Source organism: Tiliqua scincoides, chromosome 5 (assembly GCF_035046505.1).
Source record: "Tiliqua scincoides isolate rTilSci1 chromosome 5, rTilSci1.hap2, whole genome shotgun sequence".
NCBI lineage: Eukaryota > Metazoa > Chordata > Lepidosauria > Squamata > Scincidae > Tiliqua > Tiliqua scincoides.
Window position 1 is genome coordinate 70,454,987 of NC_089825.1, and position 27,127 is coordinate 70,482,113.

The 27,127-nt window shown below is 44.1% G+C and overlaps 1 protein-coding gene across 3 annotated transcripts in view; it reads left to right on the top strand.

Moving 5' to 3' along the window:
* Positions 1-27,127, top strand: part of PTPN3 (protein tyrosine phosphatase non-receptor type 3) — a 113,024-nt gene that overhangs the window by 47,185 nt on the left and 38,712 nt on the right. Inside the window, exons 9-16 of one of the 3 annotated variants that reach the window (XM_066627906.1) lie at positions 382-469; positions 4,046-4,134; positions 11,450-11,513; positions 17,212-17,384; positions 18,300-18,434; positions 20,077-20,253; positions 20,441-20,467; positions 22,477-22,651. In XM_066627906.1, the coding sequence (XP_066484003.1) occupies positions 382-469; positions 4,046-4,134; positions 11,450-11,513; positions 17,212-17,384; positions 18,300-18,434; positions 20,077-20,253; positions 20,441-20,467; positions 22,477-22,651 (928 nt within the window). Of the gene's footprint in view, positions 1-381; positions 470-4,045; positions 4,135-8,744; positions 8,808-11,449; positions 11,514-17,211; positions 17,385-18,299; positions 18,435-20,076; positions 20,254-20,440; positions 20,468-22,476; positions 22,652-27,127 lie in introns of those variants that run through there. The other 2 variants (XM_066627907.1, XM_066627908.1) reach the window with 2 other exon arrangements.

Sequence of the window (27,127 nt, forward strand, 5' to 3'; positions counted from 1 at the left end):
GTGATAGTGTAGATAGAGTTCTATAAAACTGGTTTTTATATTATCCCATGATTATATGGAGCTGGAAAGGACAGAATGGAGACATTCAGATCCATAGCAAAGTTGGATCTATATGTAGTTATGTCATTTGTATGAATACGTGGGAGAGGAGAAATCAACATGAAGAACTGGTGTGGTAAAAATATGAGCAAATCTGTCATGCATTCACACTTCATGATTGAAATGTGGAAATACTGTTTAAAAAAGAGGTTCTGATATTTATTTGAAGCACACGGAATGTATTTGGATAATGGCATTCAAAATTCTTTGCCCATAGACAAATGACTTTTCCGTTACCATAGCCTTTTATTACCTTAATATTTTCTTGATTTTTCCCCCTAGCGGCCTCAAACAATCGGAAGCAGAGTCCTGCTACATTAATATAGCAAGAACTCTTGAATTCTATGGCGTAGAATTACACAGTGGTAGAGTATGTTTACGGTGTTTTTACATTTAGCGTATCTTGCCTTTTAAAGCTGCATTTGTTGTTGAAAGCTATAATACTTTTCTTGTAGAGAAAAATTTTTAAATATAGTGGGCCCACCTTACTCACATGTTTGACTCAGCATAGGTTCTGACTCATGTCAGGAGGACCACGCTGTACCTCCCAGGCATGACCAGAAAGGTCTTCCAGTCACATCTGGGAAGTGGTCTGAGACATGGGGAGGCTGTGTGCGGCCTCAGGTCTGCCGGAGGTCTCCAGAAGGCACTTTTGGTTTCGCATAGTCTCCCTGTGCCTCCGAAGGCCTCACAGGTTCGACTGAAAGACTCTTCTAGTCACGTCCAGAAGGAACAGTGAGGCCCTTTCCAGGAGTTCCAATATCTCCAAAACTAGGTATTTACAGGGGGTCTGAGTACAGATCTCATGTGGTTACAGAGGGCCAACTGTAGTCTAAAATTGTACGTTTTCCACATAGCAGGAATAACTTGGGATGTACTCAGTTGACAACAGTTTTCAAGTATTTTGCTTTTTTTGCAGTCTTTATGTAGATGATACTGCAGAAGGTATTTCCACAGACTGTGTAACCTGGCTCAATAAAATAATGTATAGTGTACTGTAATTTTAGATTAAACTGTCCATTGGCTGCCCTAGAACTATCTGAATTCCAGCATTAAAACCTAGGCAAGAAAAGTGGTTGTCTGGAAGTGGTAAGGTCTTCCCAAACTTGTACCTACCAGGTCCCCTTCTGGAGTCCCCCATGCATAGCCATCAAATTCACTGCCAAGGTCACTGGGGCCACTGAGTATCACAGCATCAAAAAGTTTGCCATCAGTTGCTTTGCCAACACTCCAATTATGGAATGAATCCTGGGCAGATTTGGCAACTACTTAACACCTCCCTTGAGGCTGCACATGCAGATTTCCTTGTTGCACCAAGGTACCAGTACACTGGGGGCTAGCTTTGGGTAGGAAAGGGATGGAGCCGCACATACCCATAAGTCAGGCTCCAGTACAAAAGCCTCAGTCAGTGCTACTGATGAGGCTGGAGTGACAGAATGCAAAGCTGAGGTCTTTGGCTCTGCAGCCATGGAGAAATAGCTTCCTAGGGAAGCTGTCCTACAAGAGGAGGAAGTGGGTGCTGTAAAACCTTCCCTCCTCTCAAAATGGCACTGAGGCAATGATGGAAAGCCTGCCAGGCAGGATCAGCAGGATCCTCTTAGCTGAACAGGGAGGGGGGCACTCTGAAACCTGTCAGACCACTGCCATGAATATAATGGGGTGAAACCCCTTTCTGACCTAAACTGAGGGTTGGGAATCCCCACAGTGGTATAACTCTTTAGTTGACATATGATTTGTAGCCCAGAATCCAAAGAGTTAATATAGATGTGCTCAAAGTCTTGAGCATATCCAGTGGAATTTTTTGCTATTTTTTTCCCCTTAGAACATATTCTACCCCCCAAGCACCTTAGCATATCACTAATTGTTTTTGAATGTTAAACATAGTTTTAAATGAGGCTTGCTGTATGGTATGGGGGCTGCTGTTTGAGAAACACCAGACCAAACCCTCCTTGGGCAGGTGGAAATACTTGTAAGGTTCTTTCGATTCTGACTGTAGTAAATGTTTTAATTTACCCAGCAGCTATTGCTACACTGGGCTGTAATTACTTTTGTTCATAGGAGTCAACAGAAGCCATTGTCTTATGTGGATGAATCTAAACTGTTTGCAGTTTGGAACATAGTTCGCTATCAGGGCAGTGACAACAAAGGCAGTGAGCAGGAACAGAGTATTGGCAACATAGTTAATTTGTATCCGTTATTGAACTCAGAGATAGAGAAAAACATTCGCTTTTAGAGAAGGGGAAAAACTCAAAAACATCAGGGGAGCTAGTTTTCTCATCCTCTCAGCAGTTTCCAGCTGCAGCCCATTTAAACTTCCCCATAGAAATCAGTAAACAACACTATAGGTCCTTATCTTGGTCTCACTGTATTTATATTGTGAAACCCATTTAGAAGACAGGAGGATGCAGTGGTTGAAAAGGGAGGCAAGCATGACCAAAGAATTAGAGTCATGTGAAGAAGTCTGACCAACAGACATAAAATGATTTTAATGTTTGTAAGGAAGTGACTTCTCGTGTCACTCATGGATCTTATTAGATATTCTTCATTATTCTTTTTTTAACATCTTTGACTTGCATTTTGTGATTAAATATGTCTTCTTGACAGTGCTCACAATTGCAGCAAGGCACTGGGAACTGTAGTTCAGTATTAGTTTTCTGAAGTACTTTTCTGAGGCAGTTATTTGACAATATTGTAATATGCTAACATTTCACTGTTTAAACCTTTCACTATTAAACTCACTGGTCCTCAGCCTACCAGTTCGGCTTCATTTTGGGGTTGCCCATTGACAAGGTAATAGTTTCTGCAGATTTAGGAGGTTCTTTATGTAGTTTACAAAACACACATACTATTATAATAAAAACCCCATCAAGGGTACTGAAACAAGTGTTGCTTATTGATGCGGCCATTCCAGAAGGTAATCAAATCAAAGAGAAGCAATTGGAAAAGATCACAGAATACCTTTGGGGAAAGAAAACAACCACCACTCCTATTGTCATTGATGCAGTAGGCTCAATCCCCAAGGCCCTTAAGAAATATGTGTCCAACATAGGCATTGACAAGATAACAGTTGAACAACTGCAACAGCAGTGCCAACACCGGCTATGCTTCATCCTGTGGGGGTTTTCATCTGCTGGAGGTCTCCTTGGGGTAAAGGAACATTTGTCTCCTTGCCCCAGGGTAAGCCTCAGCAGCTGCTATGGGTCCGCTTGAACCTGCACCAGCAGTGGTGTCCCTGACATTAGAGCTAGGGGGCCACATGATACAGAGTGGCAAAGTGTCACACGGCATCCCAGAGCACTTGGAAAGCCTTCTGAGCCTCCAGAGTGCCCATAAACAGTACTTCCGGTTTTCCGGAAGTAAAGGGCCCTTCAGAAGCTCGAAAGGCTTTGTGAGTGCACTGGGATGCCGTGTGAACTCTGGAGTGCCCAGGTAAGAGGGGGAGCTAGTTTCAGGGGCTGGGTGCCAGTTTTGGTGCATTCTGAGATCGTGGCCCTGCGTGTGGCCACTGTGCACCAGTTTTATTACTGATGCAAGTCTATCCATGCAGGTGGATCCGGTCCAGGAAGTAGGTTTGGATTTTTCATGTGCATGAACCCACCCCCCTCCTGGGCCTCATCTCTCCCCCTTCTGCCCTTCTCTGCCCCCTTCAATCCTCTCCCCACTCACCCTCTGCTTTGTTCTGCTCCCCATGCAAGGCTCACCTGCTCTGGTGGGCCTCTGTTGCTCTGCTGGCTCTTGAAGGAAGGTTCCAGCCTTCCATCTGGTGCACTGACTCCCTGCACTGCCACAAAGCACTTTACAGTGCTTTTGCAGCAGCCTGTGCTGGCAGAATGTGCATTCCTCTGACACAGGCCTTGAATAGGATTGGGCCATTAGTAGGTTAGGATCACCAGTACTTTGGAGCACACATTTATTAGTTCATTATGTTATGTGTTTTTATTTCTAGGACCTGCATAACCTTGACCTGATGATTGGAATTGCCTCAGGAGGTATTGCTGTATATAGAAAACTTATTTGCACAAGCTTTTATCCATGGTAAGATGTTTGTTTTCTAGTTTATGTAAAAATAAAATTTTATAATTATGCCTAGGTACTTGAAAATCTCTCACTTTTTGATAGTGCTTATTCTAAAGAGAAGAGGACAATGCTTGGATATGCAGATTCTCAAACCAGAAGTTATGTGTCCTGCTTCTAGCAGATATTCTGCATCAGGCTACAGTCAGGGCTCAAAAATATCATGCATCTTGTTACAGGTGATTCTAACTTGCCACCTTGGTTTTCTCTTTATGGAGCAGTCTCAATTCTTTATTGCTTTTTAACTAGAAGGCCTGTGCAAAGCAATGCACCCATTTCACAATACAAACATTAAAAGCATGACATAATACAAAATATAAAATGCTGATTGTAACAGACATTGGTCATAATGAAATAGATGCAACTCTTTACCAGGGTAACCACAGCTGCCTATAGCTAACCATTATCTCAGCTAAATGCCTTTCTCCTAATTTTCTTAGCAGTGGTGTCGAAAAGGGCTATATACCTAGTTATTTTTGTTAGGTAAGAGGTAAGAAATCATGTCTAAAGAACTGTGGTAAAATACAAGGGGGCCCCAGTATACATGGATCTTGTATTCGTGGATTCACTTATCTGTGGATTGGGTCCGCAGGCCCTCACACAGGCGTCCCTTCACAGGGATTCCCCTCCAGAGCGTCCTCTGAGCCCAACAGAGGCCACAGACATCCATCCAGGCTCATCCATTCTGCCAGTCTCAGACTGAGCTTTACAGTGAAGAAAGTCACTTGCAGTTTTTTTGTAAAACTCAAAGTGACTTTTTAATGCCTAGTAAGGCATTAAAAGCAAAGCTCCCCTCGCCTCTGTAGGATTCAGGTATCCATGGGGAGTTCCAAAACGGAACCCCGCAGATATGGAGACACACTTTTATTCTTAATTTAAGGTATGAGAAACCACTACCAAGGATTATCTTATTTATATAAGTAACAGCCCAATCCTTTGGGAACATATTCCAGTGGAAAATGTGTCCTACTTGTATAACACACTTTATGGCAGTCGCAAGCACGACTGTGCCATTGAGCAGAGCCTGGCCACTGCTGCAAACAAGCACTCTGATGGACCAGGGACACCTGCCAGTGCAGGTTGTGAAACTGGGCAGGACTGGGCGAAATGGGGAGGAGATGGGGAAGGGAGGGAGGTGGATTTGGCAGCAGTGGTGTCCGCTGCATCTCAACCCCCTTCCCAGACCTGACTCACCTTCACAGATCAATACAGACTTGTGCCAGATATAGAGCTTGCTATAGAGTTGCGCCAGCAATAGTGTTGACCTGTGGTGGCTGCTGAGACTTACACAAGGAAGCATCAACATACCAAAACTCACCTGCAAGATATAGGGGACACCACGTAGGGAGTTAAGTAAGATTGGGCCACCTCTGGTTTGTGTCGGCAATTTCTAGTTGCATCCAGGAGGCCTTCTGAGGAGGCTGAGAGGCCAGCACAGCCTCCAGGTGAGTTTTAGGGACACCTATCTCCTGGCTCCCTCCGGATTTCCACATCTGCTGATTTTAGTGTTCACAGGGGATCGTGGAACAAATCTCCTATGGTTACAGTGGGCCCACTGTACTTCCCTTTATTCTAGTCTTGCTCTCAGGATCCATAGAGATTGCCAGTCTGTCTTCTATGTGATAGCCCTTCAGATATTTGAAAATTGTATTCCTTTTCTCTTCCCTAGGCTGAGCATATCAAGGTCTTCAACCATTTCTCATAGGGCTTGATTTCTAGACCTCTTGCCATCTGTGAACCTGTTTTAATTTGTCACAGTTCTTCTTAAAAATTATCACACAACACAGATTGCAACACAGACCTGCCATTTTGAAACCTGTTTGTACATCAAACATTAACTTGTATGTTTCTGTCTGTCTGTAATTTAGAAGGTATATCCAGAAGGCTAACATCTGTCCCAGTGCATGCATGGGATCTCTCTTTTTTTTTTTTAAGTCTTTTCTGCCCAACGTTTCATATATGCAGCAGGGATTAAATGTGTACACCTATGGGCTGGGCAGAAATGGGTTAATCTATGAAGAAAATAACATTTAACTTCTAACCCTCTGATGTATACCCAACCTATAAGAAACTAATTGTACAAAAGTAGGTAGGTATCCATTATTTTAAGGTCAGTCTATACAATTGTGTATTGATTGTATCTTCTCCATGTGCTTTATTACTTGCCTGCCTTGCAAATTAATTAGCCATCAATCTGGTTATTGTAATATCTGACCATTCAGACAGATTGAACAAGTCTTTTCTTGCAATGCCTCTAAGGAAACATTTTTTCGTATGTCTTGAACATCAAGATACCAAAATCTCTTGGAGTCCTTTCAAATTGCTGCATCATATAACTCTGTTTCAGCTAGTATCTTTATTTCAGGAAAGATAAACATGAAGATAAAGCAAAGTTTTATAACAGCACTGTAAACAAGCTTGAACACTTCACAAACAGGGATCTTATCTCCTTACTTCAGTCTCTTAAATTTTGTGGCTAACGTTTTCTTACTCTTCTTATGATTTTATCAAACCAAGTCTAACTCTTAAAACATTGACTCTTAACCAGATTTGTAAATGTAATTAAGGCCTCAATCCTACTGGGCTTTGTGCTGCTGGAACTAGTATTCCAGCAGAGCAAGGTCCTTTATGGCTGTCATAAAAGGCGTCACACCAGTTTGTGCAGCTGGACATCTGCCATGAGTGATGAGCAGCCACATGCCAACTGCCTTGCAACAACCCCTGTCACTGGGAAGTCAATGCAAGAGGGTAAGAGATAGGTGGGGGTGGGTGAAGGATGGAAAGGGGGCAATATTAGTGGCAGAAACACTGCCAATACAATATTACCCTTCCTGGCCTCTGCCTGCCTCTCCAGATCCACTCTGATTTGCGCCAGCAGTCCAGTCACTGCAGACACGCCTATAAGTCAATCTCACAGATAAGTCAAGGGCAGGTTTTTGAGCAGAAATAATGGAATTTTCTATTACCCTTGGATAAATCGGGAGGGGGAACTTACGGGGGTGTCTGACTATAGTTTTGTCTGATTTTATCTGAGGCCAGAACTTGAAAAATAACCTAACAATAATTGTTACCCAAGAACTGTACAGTCTCTAATTTATTTAAAAGATAGTAAAAGGTAGTAAGATACATTTTTATTTTTTAACTTTTTTAATTCTGGTCTTCACAACCTTTTTGTAAACACTATCAGAGTAAGTGCTCTGTAAACACACCAGTAGAACAGTGGTTCCCAGCCTAGGATACATGTACCCCCCAGGGGCATTTGAAAGGACCTTTAGGAGTACTTGAAAAAGAATTGAATAATGGCAGAAAAAGGCAGGTAGTGTTCAGAATGCTTTGCAGGCCCAGCAAGGCAGGAAGGGAGGTAGCTAGTTGGCTGTGAAAGCCCCACCAGTAGCTAGTTTTTGCTCATAAATTCATGTATGAATCAGCGATTGATCACTTTCCATCTTAGGTTTTAGCTTTTTTTACTATGCTGGTTTTCATTCACCCAGAATTTCTCAGGTCACTTCTGGTGCAAAACAATGAAAAAGCATAGTCTTCAGTTCTTCAAATAAAGACATAAAAAGAAAATACTGTGATGAATCCATGAAATATGGGTTTTCATATAGAGAAGATAAGGGCTTTTATTATTAATTACAAACATTTAGCTAATATGAGGGGTACAATTTATGAAAATGGGCTGCCAGGGGGTATGCAAGTAAAAAAAAAAAGGTTGGGAACCACTACAGGAGAACATTAATCAAATCCTTCTTTAAGGTGCCTGGTGTGTTAAGCTAGAGGCTCAACATATAATGTACAATTTACAACACATAACTGGGAGTGTGCAATTCAATTCACAGCAGAGAGACAAACAACAAGGCCTGGGCATGAGTAAGTGTGGCTACACATAGTTGCAAGCCTATTTACTCAGAAGTATGCCCATTGCTTGCCATGGGTGTTATTCTTAAATAATGGTGCACTGAATTGTAGATAGGATTGGACTTCCCAAGTTGAATTAGAGACTCTTATAAGCATCCGTTACATTACTTGTTTTCCATATGTTAATATGGCAGGTACAGAAGAGTACAAAATTTTACTCATTCTTTCCCAAACCTGTCCATTCTGCTTATTACCAGAGCAATTTCGTTGTAGACAACTCTCCAAAAAGTTATATGCCCATCTGTTAAGGTGCTGAACTATTCCTGTCCAGAGGAAGCATTTTGTTGTTAGAAGGAAGGAATACTTCATGGGTTAGAGTCAGATGGAAGAACAAAATAGAAGACATCCAGGCAGCGTGGGAAAATAATGAACAGTACAGATTTTGATCACAAAGACTGAAGGCCTGGGAGTAGGAATGGTATTTACATCCTCGTCAGATTTACATATGTGTGCACGTTATTCTTCTAAATTTTTGAAGTTCTGTCATCAGTTGGAATCTTATGTTTTGTTACTACAGTCGCCCCCCATCTTACGTGAGTGTTGCTTTCCAGAATCAGTGCATAAAGCTAAAATCGCAAATGCTCAAAATTACATTGAAAATCCCTGACATCGAAAAAATAGGTTCTGTCTTTCTAAAAAATTTGAGAAGCAGGCGGGAACAGAGGGAACAGCAACTTCGTTCTCCAATCTCAGGCTTACTTTCAGGCATGTATTTAGTAAGTGGAATTGCCTTCACTATTTACGCCTTTGTATTTTTCTGTGCGTGTATTTGGTTTTTTTGCATAGTGTATATTCATTCAGTAGTTTAATTTGCTCAAGTCAACTGATTCTAAGACAAGAGGTGACTTTAGATCTATCACCGAAATGGGCATTGAGTTTTTCTATAAATAACAAACCTTAGCTACTGCTGCTGATACAGTAGGATGTTAGTACCAAAGAGTTAAACCATTAAAAAAAATTTGGTTCTGTTCTGGTTCATCAATATGTTTAAACTCCCTGGTTCAGGCACTAACTTTAACAAGTGGTTTGGTGACTGGTTTAGATACTCTGAACTGATTTTGGACTGGTTGTTGGGGCCTCAGTGTACTGAGAGCACCCATAACCATTTATGATTGCACAGACACTAATTCCTTGATGTTTCCTAGCAAATTTTTTATGGAAAAAATTAAAATGGCACTTGTCACTGTTGCCGGTGCTGAGAGGAGCACTGCTTCCATAAGTGCCACTGCTGCAGTTGCACAGCAGCAGCAGCCACCACCATGTCACTCAGTAAGCCAAGGCCCATGGCTTGGGGGCCCATGACGTAGGAGGGGGCCTGGGGGCGCTTTGTCCAAAGCCGCCCCCCCCCCAAATCTGGATTAGATTCTCTGCACTGGATTCTCTGCACTCATGCTATTATATCTGTTCTGTTGAATCTAAGGTTAGGGAACTGGGATTCTTCCTTAGACCTTTTAGTAGTAACATTATTGAACAAAATAAATAGCTTCTCTGATACTGCAAACATAATAAATAACTAAGCAGGTAATATGCAATGAAACTATTCTGGGAGGAAAATCTCAGCTGATGTTCAGTGGGAAAGCTTTAGCCAGTCATATAAACTTACTTTGAAATTTGGACTTCCTCTCCTACTCAATCTCACAAAGTTCCTTTCTTTAATATTATTTCCCCTACTCTTAACTGCTCAATGCTCCGCCTTTTCCTGGATCCAATCTCCCGTTCCTCCTCCTCTTATTTTCTTACTGGGATTGCTTACTGGGGAATATTTTCCTGCTGAAAAATACGCAGATATGGAAGAGCCCTCACCACCCTAAAAGAGTCTTCTTATTTTTATTTATTGAACTGGTTTTGAATAGGTTACAACAGGGGTGTCAAACTCGTTTCATACAGAGGGCAGAAGTTAGCATTCAGGGCTCCTGCTGAGGGCCAGAAGTGATGTCATTAAGCCAAAAGTTACATCATTAAGCAGCTAATGGCCAGAAGCCAGACCTTGTTCTCTTATAGAAACTCATTAACTGCAAATGACAGAAAATACGCAAATCTTGATCGTATTTCAAGATTTGGGAAAGCCGAATTTTCATGTGGGCTGCCATTTCAGTGGTAACACCTCACTCAGCAGCTGAGAGCCTGAGGTCTGGATAAAAAGCTTCTGGGGGCCACATCCAGCCCCCGGGGGTTATGTTTAACACCCCTGGGTTACAACTTCTTATGTTCAGGAATTCAGTTCCAGTTCAGGCTCAAGGCAATCAAGAGTTTTTAGGTTTGAATTAAGTTTAGTTCCCTGGAAAGCCGATCTGAAATGGTTTTGGGAAGGGATCACTTTGACTTCCTGGTTAGTTCTGAGGACAGTCTAATAGAGTGGAATGTACCACACCTGTCCAGGGATATGCACAGTTTCTTAGGAATGTTCAGAATGCATGAGTGTCTCTTGATGGACACATTAGCTAGACTTGATAATATTACCAGCTGGTTTTGGATAAGATTTATTGTAGCAGAATGTATGAGTCTCTTTCAGGAATTGTGCAACCCAATACAATCTTGTTTTCTGAAAGCAAATTCTTGTTGTGAAACTGCTCAGTAGTAAAGCTCATTGCACAAATTTCAGTATTCAAATTTCTTTCTATCTCTCAAATCTGGAACTATTCAGACTACAGCATTTTTATTTCTTATATGACAATAGTGGTTACATTAACTTGAATAGGCAATTATTATGATAATAGGCAATTATGTAGAACAGGGGTGCTCAATAGGTGGATCGCGATCTACCGGTAGATCGCGAGGCAAAATGAGTAGATCGCGGAGTGCCGACCCACCCCCTTCAGGTGCCTCTGGGAGGAAACACCGGGAGTAAGGCCCATTGTACTCAATGGGGCTTACTCCCAGGTAAGTGTGGCTAGGATTGCAGCCTCACAGCCTAATCCTAGGCATGTCTACTCAGGAGTAAGTCCTGTTATACTCAGTGGGGCTCAAGGTACACCAACATACATTGTACACATAAATGTTATATGTTATGATGGCGCGAACATTGTAAAAAAAACTCTGGTAGATCTCCGGGCCTTGCTAGGTTTCAAAGTAGCTCTCGAGCCAAAAAAGTGTGAGCACCCCTGATGTAGAATCTCTGCCTCTTTAAGATTTTCCTTCTAGTATATGGTGGTGACAAATATTTTCTTTTTTATTGTAAAAAAAGAAAATGTTTTAGATCATCCTAGGCAGCTTTTTCAATTCCAGTTCATTGTAATACTTCAAGTCTGATGTTTGATTCTTGTCATTGTGATTGCTTACCTACTGTTTTAGCACAACTGAAAAGCTATTTAAATTACTGACACTGACTTATTTTAATCATGCCTGTGTTTATTTTCAGGGTAAACATAGTAAAAATTTCTTTTAAGCGAAAGAAGTTCTTTATTCAACAACGGCAAAAGCATGTGAGTAGATTTGCATAGGGTCTTTTCTTAACATTTTAAAATGAATATGCACTAATTATTTTAATCTTATCAGAAGATAAACCAATGAATTACGCTTATGAGACATTCTCCGGGGTGAGGGGGTGACACCCTAGTGACCAAAATTCTGGAAATCATGGCTTTTAGGTATAATACCATCATGTTATATACCGTTTGATGCAGAATTTCATCCATTGCTTGTGGGGGAAATATTCACTGCATTTATTTTCTGGCCATTATTATTATTCATTTCATGTCATGACTATTAATATATCTCAGTCTCACCTACCTCACAGGGTTATTGTGAGGACAAAATAAGGGAAGGAACCATGTACACCTTAGCTGCTTAGAGGCAGGGTGGTATAAAAATGTGAATGAATGAATGAATGATGTCATATGGGGTGACAAATTTATGAGCCTCAGGTGTCAAATGACCTAGCTACGCCACTGAGCACCACTTATCTGGAATTCTGAAATACGGACTGTTTTGAAATACAGAACTTTTTGAGCACCAGTATGACTTTTTTAACTTCTTTGCCTTGTTTCATAAACAAAATTATTTAAAAACATTGTATAAAATTACCTTCAGGCTACGTGTAGGGGTTCTCAAACTGGGGCATTGTGACGCCCCATCCAGGGAAACCCTGCCTCGGCCCCCTTAATGAGAGGGAAGAGGGGAAGGCAGTGGCACAATCACTAGGATCACACCACTGCTGGGGACAGGGGGCTTTGAACTTACCTAATGCAGCATCAGCCTCTGGAGGATACAGGGAGCCCTGTGGACCCTTCCTGCGACTCTGCAAGTCTAAAAATAATGATCATGATCCACTTCCAGTTTCACGATCACAAATTGAAAGTGGGTCATGATCATTATTTTTAGATTTGTAAAGGCTCAGGAAGCCCTGCAGAAGAGGTCAGCGGTGCTCTCTGCACCCCCTGGAGGCTGGTGCTGTATTAGGTAAGTTCAACCCCCCATTCCTGGCAGTGGCGTGATCCTGGTGATTGCATGGCTGCCTTCCCGCCCCCCCCCCCAAGCACTTAACTTGATTCCAAAAGAAATATTTTCTTTTGTCTGTCCTAACCCGCCCAACACTCAATTTTAGTGGATGTCCCCTGGTTCTGGTATTATGTGAGAGTGTAAAGAGCATCTCCCTATCCACTCTGTCCATTCCCTGCATAATTTTGTATGTCTCAATCATGTCCCCCCTCAAGCGTCTCTTTTCTAGGCTGAAGAGGCCCAAACGCCGTAGCCTTTCCTCATAAGGAAGGTGTCCCAGCCCCGTAATCATCTTAGTCGCTCTCTTTTGCACCTTTTCCATTTCCACTATGTCTTTTTTGAGATGCGGCGACCAGAACTGGACACAATACTCCAGGTGTGGCCTTACCATAGATTTGTACAGCGGCATTATAATAGTAGCCGTTTTGTTCTCAATACCCTTCCTAATGATCCCAAGCATAGAATTGGCCTTCTTCACTGCCACCACACATTGGGTCGACACTTTCATCGACCTGTCCACCACCACCCCAAGATTTCTCTCCTGATCTGTCACAGACAGCTCAGAACCCATCAGCCTATATCTAAAGTTTTGATTTTTTGCCCCAATGTGCATGACTTTACACTTACTGACATTGAAGCGCATCTGCCATTTTGCTGCCCATTCTGCCAGTCTGGAGAGATCCTTCTGGAGCTCCTCACAATCACTTCTGGTCTTCACCACTCGGAAAAGTTTGGTGTCATCTGCAAACTTAGCCACTTCACTGCTCAACCCTGTCTCCAGGTCATTTATGAAGAGGTTGAAAAGCACTGGTCCCAGGACAGATCCTTGGGGCACACCGCTTTTCACCTCTCTCCATTGTGAAAATTGCCCATTGACACCCACTCTCTGCTTCCTGGCCTCCAACCAGTTCTCAATCCACGAGAGGACCTGTCCTCTAATTCCCTGACTGTGGAGTTTTTTCAGTAGCCTTTGGTGAGGGACCGTGTCAAACGCCTTCTGAAAATCCAGATATATAATGTCCACGGGTTCTCCCGCATCCACATGCCTGTTGACCTTTTCAAAGAATTCTATAAGGTTCGTGAGGCAAGACTTACCCTTACAGAAGCCATGCTGACTCTCCCTCAGCAAGGCCTGTTCATCTATGTGTTTTGAGATCCTATCTTTGATGAGGCATTCCACCATCTTACCCGGTATGGATGTTAGGCTGACCGGCCTATAGTTTCCCGGGTCCCCCCTCTTTCCCTTTTTAAAAATAGGCGTGACATTTGTTATCCTCCAATCTTCTGGCACCGTGGCCGTTTTGAGGGACAAGTTGCATACCTTAGTCAAGAGATCTGCAACTTCATTCTTCAATTCCTTAATAACCCTTGGGTGGATGCCATCAGGGCCCGGTGACTTATTGATCTTTAATTTATCAATGAGGTCTGAAACATCTTCTCTTTTAACATCTATCTGACTTAACTCCTCGGTTAGGAGGGGCCGTTCGGGTAGCGGTATCTGCCCGAGGTCTTCTGCCGTGAAGACAGATGCAAAGAACTCATTTAATTTCTCTGCCATCTCTAAGTCTCCTTTTATCTCCCCTTTCCCTCCCTCACCATCCAGAGGGCCAACCGCTTCTCTGGCGGGTTTCCTGCTTCTAACATATTTGAAGAAGCTTTTATTATTCCCCTTAATGTTGCTGGCCATGCGTTCCTCATAGTCTCTCTTGGCCTCCCATATCACCTTCTTACATTTCTTTTGCCACAGTTTATGTTCCTTTTTATTCTCCTCATTAGGGCAAGACTTCCATTTACGGAAGGAAGCTTCCTTGCCCTTCACAGCCTCTCTAACTTGGCTGGTGAGCCATGCGGGTACCCTCCTGGATTTAGTGGAACCCTTCTTTCTTTGCGGTATACACCTCTGCTGGGCCTCTATTACTGTTGTTTTAAGCAGCCTCCATGCACTCTGGAGAGATTGGACTCTTTTTACCCTCCCTTTCAACCTCCTTCTAACCAGCCTCCTCATTTGAGGGAAGTCTGCCCATTGGAAGTCAAGGGTTTTTGTTAGAGATTTGCCTGGTATTCTTCCCCCAACGTGCACGTCAAAACGGATCGCAGCATGATCACTGTTCCCCAATGGCTCAGTAACGTTTACATCTCTAACCAGGTCCTGCGTACCGCACAATATTAAATCTAGAGTCACCTGTCCTCTGGTGGGCTCCGTGACTAGCTGATCTAAGCCACAGTCATTTAGCACGTCAAGAAATCCGGTTTCCTTATCGTGACCAGAACACAAATTGACCCAGTCAATATGAGGATAATTGAAGTCCCCCATGATTACAACCCTGTCCCTCCTTGTCACCTCCCTGATCTGTTTCCTCATTTCAAGGTCCCCATCCGATTTCTGGTCTGGAGGACGATAGCACGCCCCCAGTATTACATCGCTGCACAAGCCTGGTAATTTAACTCACAGAGATTCTACGGTGGAGTCGGACCCACCTTCAATCTCTACTTTGCTGGATTCTATCCCTTCCTTAACATAAAGGGCCACCCCACCTCCAACACGCCCCCGCCTGTCCCTCCTGTAGAGTTTATAGCCCGGGATTGCGGTATCCCACTGATTCTCCGCATTCCACCAGGTTTCCGTTATGCCCACTATGTCAATATTTTCCCTTGTCACCAGACATTCCAGTTCTCCCACCTTTGCTCGTAGACTTCGGGCATTCGCATAAAAGCATTTATACACGGAATGCCCCAGGATGGGCTGCTTATTCGCTCCTTTGTCCCCGCATCCTCTCATTGTGCCAAACCGTCTCTCACATCCCATCACGCTACCTTTCCCAATTTCTTCTCCTACTCTGCCTTTGTCTTGTTGTTCTCTAACCTCCCCATCCTCATCCCATAGGGATGAGGAGTCCCGAACCGGATGCCCCTCGGCTCCTGTCGGCCTTCCCCCAGGGATCAGTTTAAAAGCTGCTCTGCCACCTTTTTAATGTTATGCGCCAGCAGTCTGGTTCCATTCTGGTTCAAATGGAGCCTGTCCCTCTTGTACAGGCCCCGCTTGTCCCAAAACGTTCCCCAGTGCCTAACGAATCTAAACCCCTCCTCCCTACACCACCGTCTCATCCACGCATTGAGACCCCTGATCTCCGCCTGCCTAGCTGGCCCTGCGCGTGGAACAGGTAGCACTTCAGAGAACGCTACCTTTGAGGTCCTGGCTTTCAGCTTCCTGCCTAAAAGCCTAAATTTGGCCTCCAGGACCTCCCAGCTACACTTGCCCACGTCGTTGGTGCCGACATGCACCACAGCCGCTACCTCTCCCCCAGCACTGTCTACTAGCCTGTCTAGACGAGAAGTGATGTCCGCAACCGTCGCACCAGGCAGGCAAGTCACCATGCGGTCCTCACATCCGTCGCAAACCCCCCTCTCTATGTTTCTAATAATAGAATCCCCCACTACAAGAAGCCCCTGACCCCCCTCCCGCCGAGGAGTATCCCGAGTGCGCTCGGATATGGGCCCATCCCCTGGAGAAGGGATCCCCCCTAGGGGATTGTTTCCCTCCTCTCCAGGATGACGTCCTCCAGTCCCGAGACTTCCCACCCGGGCAGCCGAGGAGCTGCACGCCTGAGGTTGGGACGAAGCCTGATTGTCCCCGGAAGTCTCCCCACGGTCCTCCTCTGGCTGCCTGCGCTTCTCCAGGTCGGCCACCAAGGCTTCAAGGGAGCGGACGCGTTCCCTGAGAGCCTGGAGCTCCTTGCACTGAGGACACACCCATGACTTATGCCCCAGAGGCATATAATCATACATGTGGCACTCGATGCAGAACACTGGATAGCCCCCACCCTGCCGCTGGCTGTCTGACTGCATAGCTTTTGTTGTTGTTGTTGTTGTTGTTGTTTTATTTAGGGGTCCTTTTAAAAACCGTACACTGGATAGCAGCCCTTTTCTCAAGGGAAGGGCAGTGTTTGGGGCCCTTGCCTCCTCGCCCTGCTGCTGAACTCGCCCAGATGCTAAACTCTTGTGCCTTACCTGGCACTTAGTTCCCAGAGGCACTTGGGGTTCCCAGAGGCCACACGCGTCTGCAGAGAGCCTCACGCGATGGCCCGCCTAGCTTTATACTCCTGGCTGGCTCCTCCTCCCTCCCTCCTTCCTGATTGAAAGGGGGCTGGCCTTGCCAGGTGAGTTTACAAAAGCTCAGGATTTAGCTAAAGCTATTGTATTTAGCAGGGAAAAGCTTTACAAAAGCTATTGTATTTAGCAGGGAAAGAATAACTTCCTTTTCACCCCAGCACAGTATCTTTTCTAGTGGCTGCTTTTTAGATTACAAGCTCTTTTGGAACACAAACCACTTTGTGAAACTTTTGTTGAAAAATGGTATATAAAAAATCTTAATAATATGACACACATAAGACCATAGTCAAAATCTCACAACTTCTGTGTAATCTGTAGCTAGCAGCAATCTCTGCTTCTATATAATCTTCATGAAAGTATTCCAACAGCATGATGGTTGAAATGTCATTGCTCACACTGATCTGGGAAATGTAAGATATCGTTCTCTGAAGCTGCTGATGTGGTTTACAGTGGAAAAGGATATGTTTATTCCTTTTTTAAAAAATATAGAAATTCTGTGTGAAAATAGGTTTTGTATATTTGGAATTAAATGGTTGATAAGAACAATGTTGATGCATATTTTTATTGTTGCAGAATGAATCCAGGGAGCACATAGTTGCCTTCAACATGTTTAATTACCGAGCATGCAAGAACCTGTGGAAATCTTGTGTAGAGCTTCACACATTTTTCCAATCAAAGAAGCTGCTACCCTATGAAAAGAAGTTGCTCTCACATTACTGGACCATGGGTTCTAGAACCCCAACCAAGTGAGCATGCACTGTTTTACAGGGTTGTAATGTGATGCAAAATAGTCCTTTGATAGCTAGTGCATAACCATATTTTTTAATAATTCAGTCTAAGAACTGAAAGATGTGTAGGTTATTGAGTATTTACCTCTGCTATAAACTTTTTTTTATTATTCAATCAGAAGCATGGGAATTGTCCCAGAGAGACTAGGGGAGGGATTACTGCGGGTAAAACTGTACCGAGGGAGAGGACAAGTTCTAGAGGTAAAAGAAGTCAGCTATAAGGCCATCTGTGGGACACAGCAATTGGTAGAGCGGGGCAAAGTGTTTTTTACAGTTCATAGGCTGCTCTGAATTGCTGCCATCAAGCAAGTGTAAATAGGATACACTCTTGTGTGAAATGGCTTGCTCTAAAACAGGGGTCTCCAAACCCCAGCCCGGGGGCCAGATGCAACCCGCAGCAAGCCTCTATCCAGCACGCGGCCAGCCTCTTGTCCCCTGAAAGCCTCTGGCCCACTTGACTGAACATGAGCAGAGCTGTGCTCTGATTGCATCTGGAGGATGTTCTGAGGGCCGGAGAGGCTGAGTGAATGAGCCCACTCATTCACTTATTCATTCATCTAAGTTCCATCTCTATTTATTTAAATTTTATATTTAAATTTTTTCCGGCCCTCAGCACTGTGCCAGATATTTCATGCAGCCCTCTGCCAAAAGGTTTGGAGGCCCCTGCTCTAAACGCTCTTTGCTTTTGCTAGGCACTGGCATCTGTACAGTTCTCTGAAACTTTTTTGTTGCGAGTCTTGAATTATCTTCCAATATTTCCATCATTTACTATGGAAGTATTTGATGTGTTGAAAGAGATCTTTATTTTAGCAAAAAATAAAAACAGTTTCCCGGCACAAAGTGGATTGCTTGCAATGTATTATCTTGTTTCAGATCTTCTAATACTCAGTACTGCAGAAAAGTAATAGGTGGCATGATTTGGAATCCAGCCATGAGACGATCTTTGTCTGTTGAACACCTAGAAACCAAAAGTCTTCCCTCTCGGTCTCCTCCAGTTACCCCAAACTGGTACAGTATTTTTTGGCTATTAAAAAAAAATGAAAGGGGACAGGAGCACAAAGCAAAGATCTTATTGCTATCAAGATAGGATTGCCTAAGAGAGCTATCTTTCAAAAGCACTGGGATAGGTCATTCCTCCAGTTTTAGCATCAAAGATCATCCTGCCCAACCTCTCCCTCCACTAGGCAGTAAATTCTGCAAGAGATCACCGGAGTCTTTCTCACCTTCCTTCCTAGTGATAAAATTCCACTAACTGAATCCAGAGAGCCCAGTTGTAGCAAACAGATCCCGGTCCTTCATAGGGCGACTTGGAGGTTTTTAGTCTGTTGTTTCTTTTTCAAATTTTTTGCAGTTATTTGCAACCTGTTAATAGTAGTTGGTTATAGTTCATTGTGTATTGGTGTAGGAGCTTTCTTAGGTCCAGTGACTCCTTTTTCCATGGTAAAATTGAAGGCTTGCATTCCTCGCTTCAAAAGAGGGGCCTATTCCAGTGCTAGCCACCCAAATAAAATAGAGAAAGGCACAGGTTCCTTGTTTTCTTCTTATGAAAAGTGCTGCACTGCTTCTGTCAAATATTTTCGGGTTTGTCAGTACTAAGGTTGTAGTCAAAGAAACAGAATCCTAACTGAGCATAATTGAAATCAAGGAGATTTAAGTTAGTTTTGACTAACTCATCTAATGCAGGGGTGCTCAAACCCTGGTCCGGGGGCCACTTGTGGCCCTTGGGGGCTCCCAATCAGGCCCACGGGGAGCCCCCAATCTCCAATGAGCCTCTGGCCCTCCAGAGACTTGCTGGAGCCTGTGCTGGCCTGATGCAACTGCTTTCAGCATGAGGATGACTGTTCGGGCTTTCACCTGAACTGTGGGATGAGGGTTCCCTCTGCTATTTGCAGTTTCACATCTGTGATGCAGCAGTGCAAGCAAAGGAAAGGCTGGCCTTGCTTTGTGCAAGGCCTTTTATAGGCTTGAGCTACTGCAAGACCTTCATTCATTTATATGTTCCATCTCTAATAAATTCATTTATATAAATTTATTCAAATTTTAAATGTAAATTAATTCTTTTTTTTCCTGGCCCCCGACACAGTGTCAGAGAGATGATGTGGCCCTCCTGCCAAAATGTTTGGACACCCCGATCAAATAGTATAGTCAGTTCTTGTTATCTGCTAGGGTTATGTTCCTGGAAAACCTGTTTGGTACTGAATTAGCCGATATTGAATCATTGAGCCTATGGGGAAAATGTAGTTGGGTTCCAGGGGACCCTTTTCACCATACACTCTATGAACTTTATGAACCTGAATCATATATTGAAGTCTGTGGGGCTGGGTGATAGTAAAGGCTCTGATACTGCCTCTCACCTCCGCCTGCCTGCTCATAGCTACACCCAACCACCACCACCCCAACTGCACCAGCAAAGTATTCACGAGAACAGAGTCACAGATAATGAGAGGTAGGTGGCAGTTCTGCCTCTCGCAGATATGCAGATTCACAGATAGTGAATTTGCATATAAAGAGAACTGACTTAATCAGAATTCACTTTCTTTGATTACAACCTATAGTTCACATTTGAAGTCAGTGGGCTGTAAATTTTCTAGATAAAAGATTGTTATTAAAAGGTTTCATCGTAACTGACTTGAATTCTACCTCTCTTAAGGCGGAGTCCTAGACTACGACATGAAATCCGTAAGACACGGCATTCATCCGTAGATAATCTTGCAAATGAAATTTCCTATATAACTGAAACAGAAGATGTTTTTTACACCTATAAGGTTTCCCCTGCTTCTAAGGATAGTGATTCAGAATTGTACCAGAACCAAAACCCATGCAGAAGGTAATGACCACTTGAAATACTAATATGACTGCTGCTCAACTGTGTTCAACCCTTTTGAACAGTTTAATAAAATTATATTTTAGATTTAAAAAATTGAAATATTTGTGTTGAAAACATCTGAAAGTTTAAGAAACAGTTGCGATTTTAATTATCCATGTGTCTGTCTTTTTTTTTTTTTGTTCTTCAGCGGATCATCAGAACAAGAATCACCAAAGTGAGTTTTGTCATGAACACATTTTGTGGCTAACATTCGGAGATATCTTTGTGACTTTAAATCCAGACTTGACTTTACCCACTCACACAGTCATCTGTGGCAATTTGGAATTTCCAGTGGGCAAGTGGTATCAATGAAGACTTTTCTTAGAAATGTTTTTCTTTACGTGGACAGGCAGGGACAGCAGGTTCAGCAGCATTTAAATTGTTGCTAGCATTCTCAGCCATCAGCTTTTCAGTTTCCATTTTTCCCCCTCTATAATGTGCCAGGAAATAGCCCTTCAGCAAAATATAGGGCATATTCTTGAAGAGGAAAGTTGTCAGTCAGCAGGAGCTAGCTGCCGAGAATGCTATCAGTCAGCACTGAAAGCATGGGTGAAAGCCATTGCTGCCTGCAGAGGTGTGGCAAAAAATGTCTGGGGAGTCCTGCCTGGGTCAAACTGACACTGGCACCTTGCTGATTCACCCCCACCCAAAATGGTATATCGTAGCATCCTCTCTGCTTAGGCAGAGTTTGCTTGGGCAGACTTTTTAGTCAAAGACCCCAAAATGGGTGTTTAGCCTATTCGAACAAGCCTGTTCAGATATTGCTTTCAAGTCACATCAGATATTTAGAATACTTACATGCTGCTTTTCAACAAAAATGTTCACAAAGTGGTTTACCAAGCAAATAAAATACATATGGTACAAGTTCAGTACAAAATCCTCTGCAAACCTTGAATCCCCTCTTATGATCTCCATTTCCAATAGCTCTCTCTTTTCAGCCTTGCCCTGTGAAGCTAAATACAATTTGAAGCAAAACTCCACTCACAGCATAGTCCTATATTTATCCTCCACCAGCAAAACAGCTGCTGCACAGGCCTAGAGTGTCGCCAATGTGCCATAAAGAACATTTGCAACTACAGGGGGCCCTTGTATCTGCGGATTCCATATCTGCTGATTCACTTACCTGTTGATTGCTTCCATGACCCCCAAGCACCCCCTCCGGAGGGTCCTCTGAACCCAGCTGAGGCTGCACACATCTGTCTGTGGCCTCTGCTGAGCTCAGGCTGAAGCTTATAGGTAAAAAAAAACCAGCTAGTTCTCCATGAAACCGGAAGTCGTGGTTCTTTACCTGTAAGGCTCACTCTGAGCCCAGCAGAGGTCGCAGCTGCATGCGCTTGACCTCTGTTTGGCTCAGAGGACTCTCCAGAGTCAAGGGGAGAAGAGTTCCCTTGCCTCCGGAGGGTAGGGGGTGTTCCCTGGTACCCATGGTTTCACAAATCTGCAGGGGCTTCTGGATTCCCCCCCCCCCCCCGCCGGATACTGAGGCACGCTTGTGCTATAGTGTGCAGGCAGCACCAGTGGAAAGGCCTTCACTGGCCCTCTGGCACTACATCCAAAGGAACAGCACCCAGTGAAGGTAAAAAAAGCACCAAGCGGAGGAGGTTTCTGGGCAGGGGGAGGTTGAAACGGGGGTGGGATAGGCCCAGGAGGGGGTGAGATTGGTAGATGAGGCCTTCACCGTATCCTAACCCCCTTCCTGGGCCTGCTGGCCTTACATAAGGCTTCCCAGAGCAGCGGGAGAAGCGCGATGCAGGCAGGAAGGTACAGGCCTTCCTGGTGTCACTCCTGGCAACTCTCCTGTGGTATTGGTGCACCTTTTCGTACTGTGGCAATCAGCACTAGAGGAAGGTCTCTACTGACAAAGGCTGGTAAGCATAGGATTGGGCTCTTAGTAAAAAGAATACATAAAATATTCATAACCTTAATTTCTAGAAAGCCTATTTTATATAGTGGTTAGAATATCCAGAACTTAGAATTCAATTAGAACATCTCTAGCCTTTAAAATGTGTAATGAATTAAAATTGGAGACTTTGATATCCTGAAAAATCACATACCTTTCTAAGTGAAAAGATTGCTTGATGTTCACAGAAAAAAAGAAAACAATTTGGCATGAAGGTTGTGGCTAATGTGTGGTAGTTTGACATTAATATTGCACTTGTTTTCCTTATTTTTCTCTTATTGAAGGAACATATTGGAAAATAATTCAACACAAAATTCCCTGTCTCAGACTCTCAGTGGGGTTGGCAACCTATCAGGCTCTTCTCCTTTAGAAGGAACAGATAAGCTGTCTGTAGGAGTAAATGAAAATGTTACAAAGGAAATTTTAATGGATGATTCCAATCAGTACTATTGTGATAAGGTATGATAAATGATTAAATATGTATATAGTCCATATTGAACAGCATTAGCTGTGACAACCACAAACGTAGAAGTTGATCACTTGTCATTGAATTGCATGTCTTTTGTGGTGTTTCTGCATGGGCCTTTGCACAAAGCTTCCTAGTTCAGATGTTGATTCACATAGGCTAAATTGACGGTTCTATGTATATTCATGTTGGTTTTTTATGGGCTGCTACTTTTAAGTGATGTTTACTTTAGATGTTTACTTGAAATCAGGTTTATCATTGAATTTGGTGTTTTAAGTTAATGGCTCCTTCAGAATACGCAAGGCTTTGGTGGAGCTAAACAGATGCTGTGAAATTCACATATTCGTTTTATTTTTAAAAGCTTACGTACCATCCTCCTCCCACAGGACCTACAGTGTTTTACAACAACAGTAAAATTGTCATAGCAGTTGAAATCATTATAAACAGACAAAACCATTTCCACCATAATTGTTAGTTTTAATTGGCTCATCAGTTTACCAATTTATTTTCAGAACAAGCAGAGAGATGGGCAGCCCAATCCTATGATTTCCAAAAATGACGATCACCAGAGCCTGTGGGCACCTGGATACTGCCAGAGATCTCTTTGGGGGAAAGGAGAATTTGCTCCCTTGCCCCTGGTAGACAGCAGCTGACAGCAGTGGGTCTCCTCGGCTCTGCACCTGCGTTTTGAGTGGGCACAGAACTGAGGAGTCCCATGTTGGGCTGCTCAGGCCTGGAGGGAGGATAGGATGTGGTGGCAGAATGTGCTGCTGTCTCTGCCCCCCCCAGGCCAGCTCCTCCCTCTGCCCTGGGATGCCTCCCCCTGTCCCCAAAAGTCCTTACAAAAGAACCTGGAGCTCTTACCTTGTTCTGGATGGGGTCCATCCCACACTAGGCTCGGTGCCAACTGGCACTAGTCCGGTGCCAGTGCTCCCTATTCAGAGGGTGCTGTAAGTGCACTTTACGGCACATTTACAACATCCAGTGCTATGGCTCGTTAAGTTTGGGCAACTAATTCATTTGATGGAGCACATCACATGCTTAGCCACTGCAGCATCAGTATTCAATTACTGGTACGTGATTATTTGTATTGTTTTGGCGATGAAACAATGTTTCGGCGATTATTTGTATTGATTTCTGTGATTGTCCTCGGTGACTTCAGTGCTAGAGTTGGCGCTGATCACAGTTCGTGGCCCACTTTCTTAGGTCAGTTTGGCACTAGGAAGATGAACGAAAATGGCCAACGCCTGCTAGAGTTTTGCTGTCATCATGGTCTCTGTGTCAGCAACACATTCTTCAACACGAAGCCCCAACATAGAGTCTCTTGGAGACACCCACAATCAAAGCACTGGTACCAGCTTGACCTGATTCTCACCAGACGCTCCAGCCTTCCTAGCATCAAGATCACACGCAGTTATCAGGGTGCTGCCTGCGACACTGACCACTCGCTAGTGTGCAGCAGAGTGAAACTGCGAGCAAAGCGAATGTATCACACAAAAAAGGAAGGCAGACCTCGAATTGACATCAGCAAGACCCAGGATCAGGGAAAAGTGGAGAAATTTGCATGAGCGCTTGAGGAATTCCCCCAGGCCCGGCCGATGCAAATGCATCCAACAGATGGGAACATTTCAAGAATGCTGTTTACAACACTTCCTTGTCCATATTCAGCAAGAAGACCAACAAGATAGCAGTCTGGTTTGAATCCCACTCTGAGGAGTTGACACCAGTCATCGAGGAAAAGAGGAGAGCTCTAGCAGCATACAAAGCTTGTCCCAGTGAGCGCAACCTGCAGGTCCTCCGAGCTGCTCGCAGCAAAGTTCAGCAAACTGCCAGGAGATGTGCTAACGACTACTGGCTCCAACTCTGCTCCCAGATACAGATAGCAGCTGACACAGGCAACATCAAGGGGATGCATGATGGTATCAAGCAGGCCCTAGGTCCAACACAGAAGAAAATTGCCCCTCTGAAGTCTGCTACAGGCGAGGTCATCCAGGACCGGGTGCAGCAGATGGAACTCTGAGCTGTATTCCAGAGAAAATGTAGTTACCAAAGAAGCACTGAACAACATTGAGTGTCTGCCTGTGTTGGAGGAGCTTGACAGTGAACCAACCCTAGAAGAACTTCACATGGCCATGGACTCCCTTGCCTCTGGCAAGGCACCTGGGAAAGACGGCATCCCTGTGGAGGTCCTAAAGTGCTGCAAAGAGATAATTGCCACTGAGCTGCATGAAATCCTCTGTCTCTGCTGGAGAGAAGGTGGAGTACCTCAGGACATGAGGGATGCAAACATTGTCACACTGTACAAGAACAAAGGCAACGGGAGACTGCAATAACTACGTGGCATCTCTCTCCTTAGCGTTGTAGGAAAGCTGTTTGTCCGAGTTGCACTAAAGAGGCTCCAGGTACTTGCAGAGAGCGTCTATCCAGAATCGCAGTGCGGATTCTGAGCCAACAGGTCCACCACTGATATGGTATTCTCCCTTAGACAGCAGCAGGAGAAATGCAGGGAACAACGACAGCCACTCTTTATAGCCTTCATAGATCTCACAAAGGCTTTCGACCTGGTCAGTAGGGACGGCCTCTTCAAGATTCTCCCCAAGATCAGATGTCCACCCAGGCTCTTCAGCATCATCAGGTCTTTCCACAAGGACATGAAGGACACTGTAGTCTTTGATGGCTCCACATCAGACCCCTTTGACATCCGAAGCGGAGTGAAGCGAAGGGCTGTGTTCTTGCGCCGACCTTGTTTGGGATTTTCTTCGCTGTCCTGCTGAAGCATGCCTTTGGAACTGCAACAGAAGGCATCTTTCTCCGGACCAGATCAGACAGAAAGCTCTTCAACCTCTCCAGACTGAGAGCAAAGTCCAAAGTCCAGCTGAAATGTCTGCGTGACTTCCTCTTTGCCAACGATGCCATTGTCACAGCCCACTCTGCCAAAGATCTTCAGCAGCTCATGGATCGTTTTAGCAAGGCCTGCCAAGATTTTGGACTGACAATCAGGCTGAAGAAAACATGGGTCATGGTTCAGGATGTGGAGCCACCTCCCTGCATTACGATCTCTGTGCATGAACTGGAGCTTGTCCATGACTTTGTGTACCTTGGCTCAACGATCTCTGACACACTTTCTCTCGATACCGAGCTAAACAAACGCATCGGTAAAGCAGCTACGACGTTTTCCAGACTCACAAAGAAAGTCTGCTCCAACAAGAAGCTGACGGAGCATACCAAGATCCAGGTCTACAGAGCTTGCGTCCTGAGTACACTTCTGTACTGCAGCGAGTCATGGACTCTTCACTCACAACAGGAGAGGAAACTGAACGCTTTCCACATGCGCTGCCTCTGACGCATCCTCGACATCACCTGGAAGGACAAAGTTCCAAACAACAGAGTCCTGGAACGTGCTGGAATCCCTAGCATGTATGCATTGCTGAAACGGAGACGCCTGCATTGGCTTGGTCATGTCGTGAAAATGGATGATGGCCGGATCCCAAAGGATCTCCTCTATGGAGAACTCGTGCAGAGAAAGCGCCCTACAGGTAGACCACAGCTGTGATACAAGGACATCTGCAAGAGAGATCTGAAGGCCTTAGGAATGGACCTCAACAGATGGGAAACCTTGGCCTCTGAGCGTCCCGCTTGGAGGCAGGCTGTGCAGCATGGCCTTTCCCAGTTTGAAGAGACGCTTGCCCAACAGACTGAGGCAAAGCGGCAAAGAAGGAAGGCCTGTAGCCAGGAAGACACACCAGGGACAGACTGCACTTGCTCCCAGTGTGGAAGGGATTGTCACTCCCAAATTGGCCTTTTCAGCCACACTAGACGCTGTTCCAGAACCACTTTTCAGAGTCTCCATAGTCTTCCGAGACTGAAGGATGCCAATTGATTTATATTGTTTGTAAGAGAAAAGGTTTTCAAATTATGTATAACGTACCTAAATTCTGATATCAGATTATTTGCCAGCCAAAAGATGTGGTGTTGGCTAACACCATAGACATTTTTAAACTATATATTGTTTCTGATACCAGTGAGATGTGCACAGGATGCAATCCTATGCATGTTTCCTTGGTAGTAAGTCCCATTTTTTTCCAATGGAAAAGTGCAGGCACAACCTTTTGTCACAGTTTTGCCCATGGAATTCTATCCTTTCAGACTAAAAGATTTTGTTAAAGAAAGCTGTCTTAAAAAAGGCAACTTGGCAGATGCGACTGTTTCAGTAGAAGGACATGAAGGGATACATTTAGGAATACATTGGGTAATATTAAGTACTGTTCTGTAGTTTTATATTTTGAATGAAGGAAAAAAAGGGGGGCAGGCAAACTCCAGAAGGTGTAGATGATAGCTGATTTATTGCCAATAGTAAATCCATATATGAATCCAAAAGGTTTTAGTGTGACATCTTCAGGGTTCAAATGATAATTTTGCAAGCCATTAATTTCCTCTTGCTCTGGTAATGAGGCTCTGGAAGTAAGGAT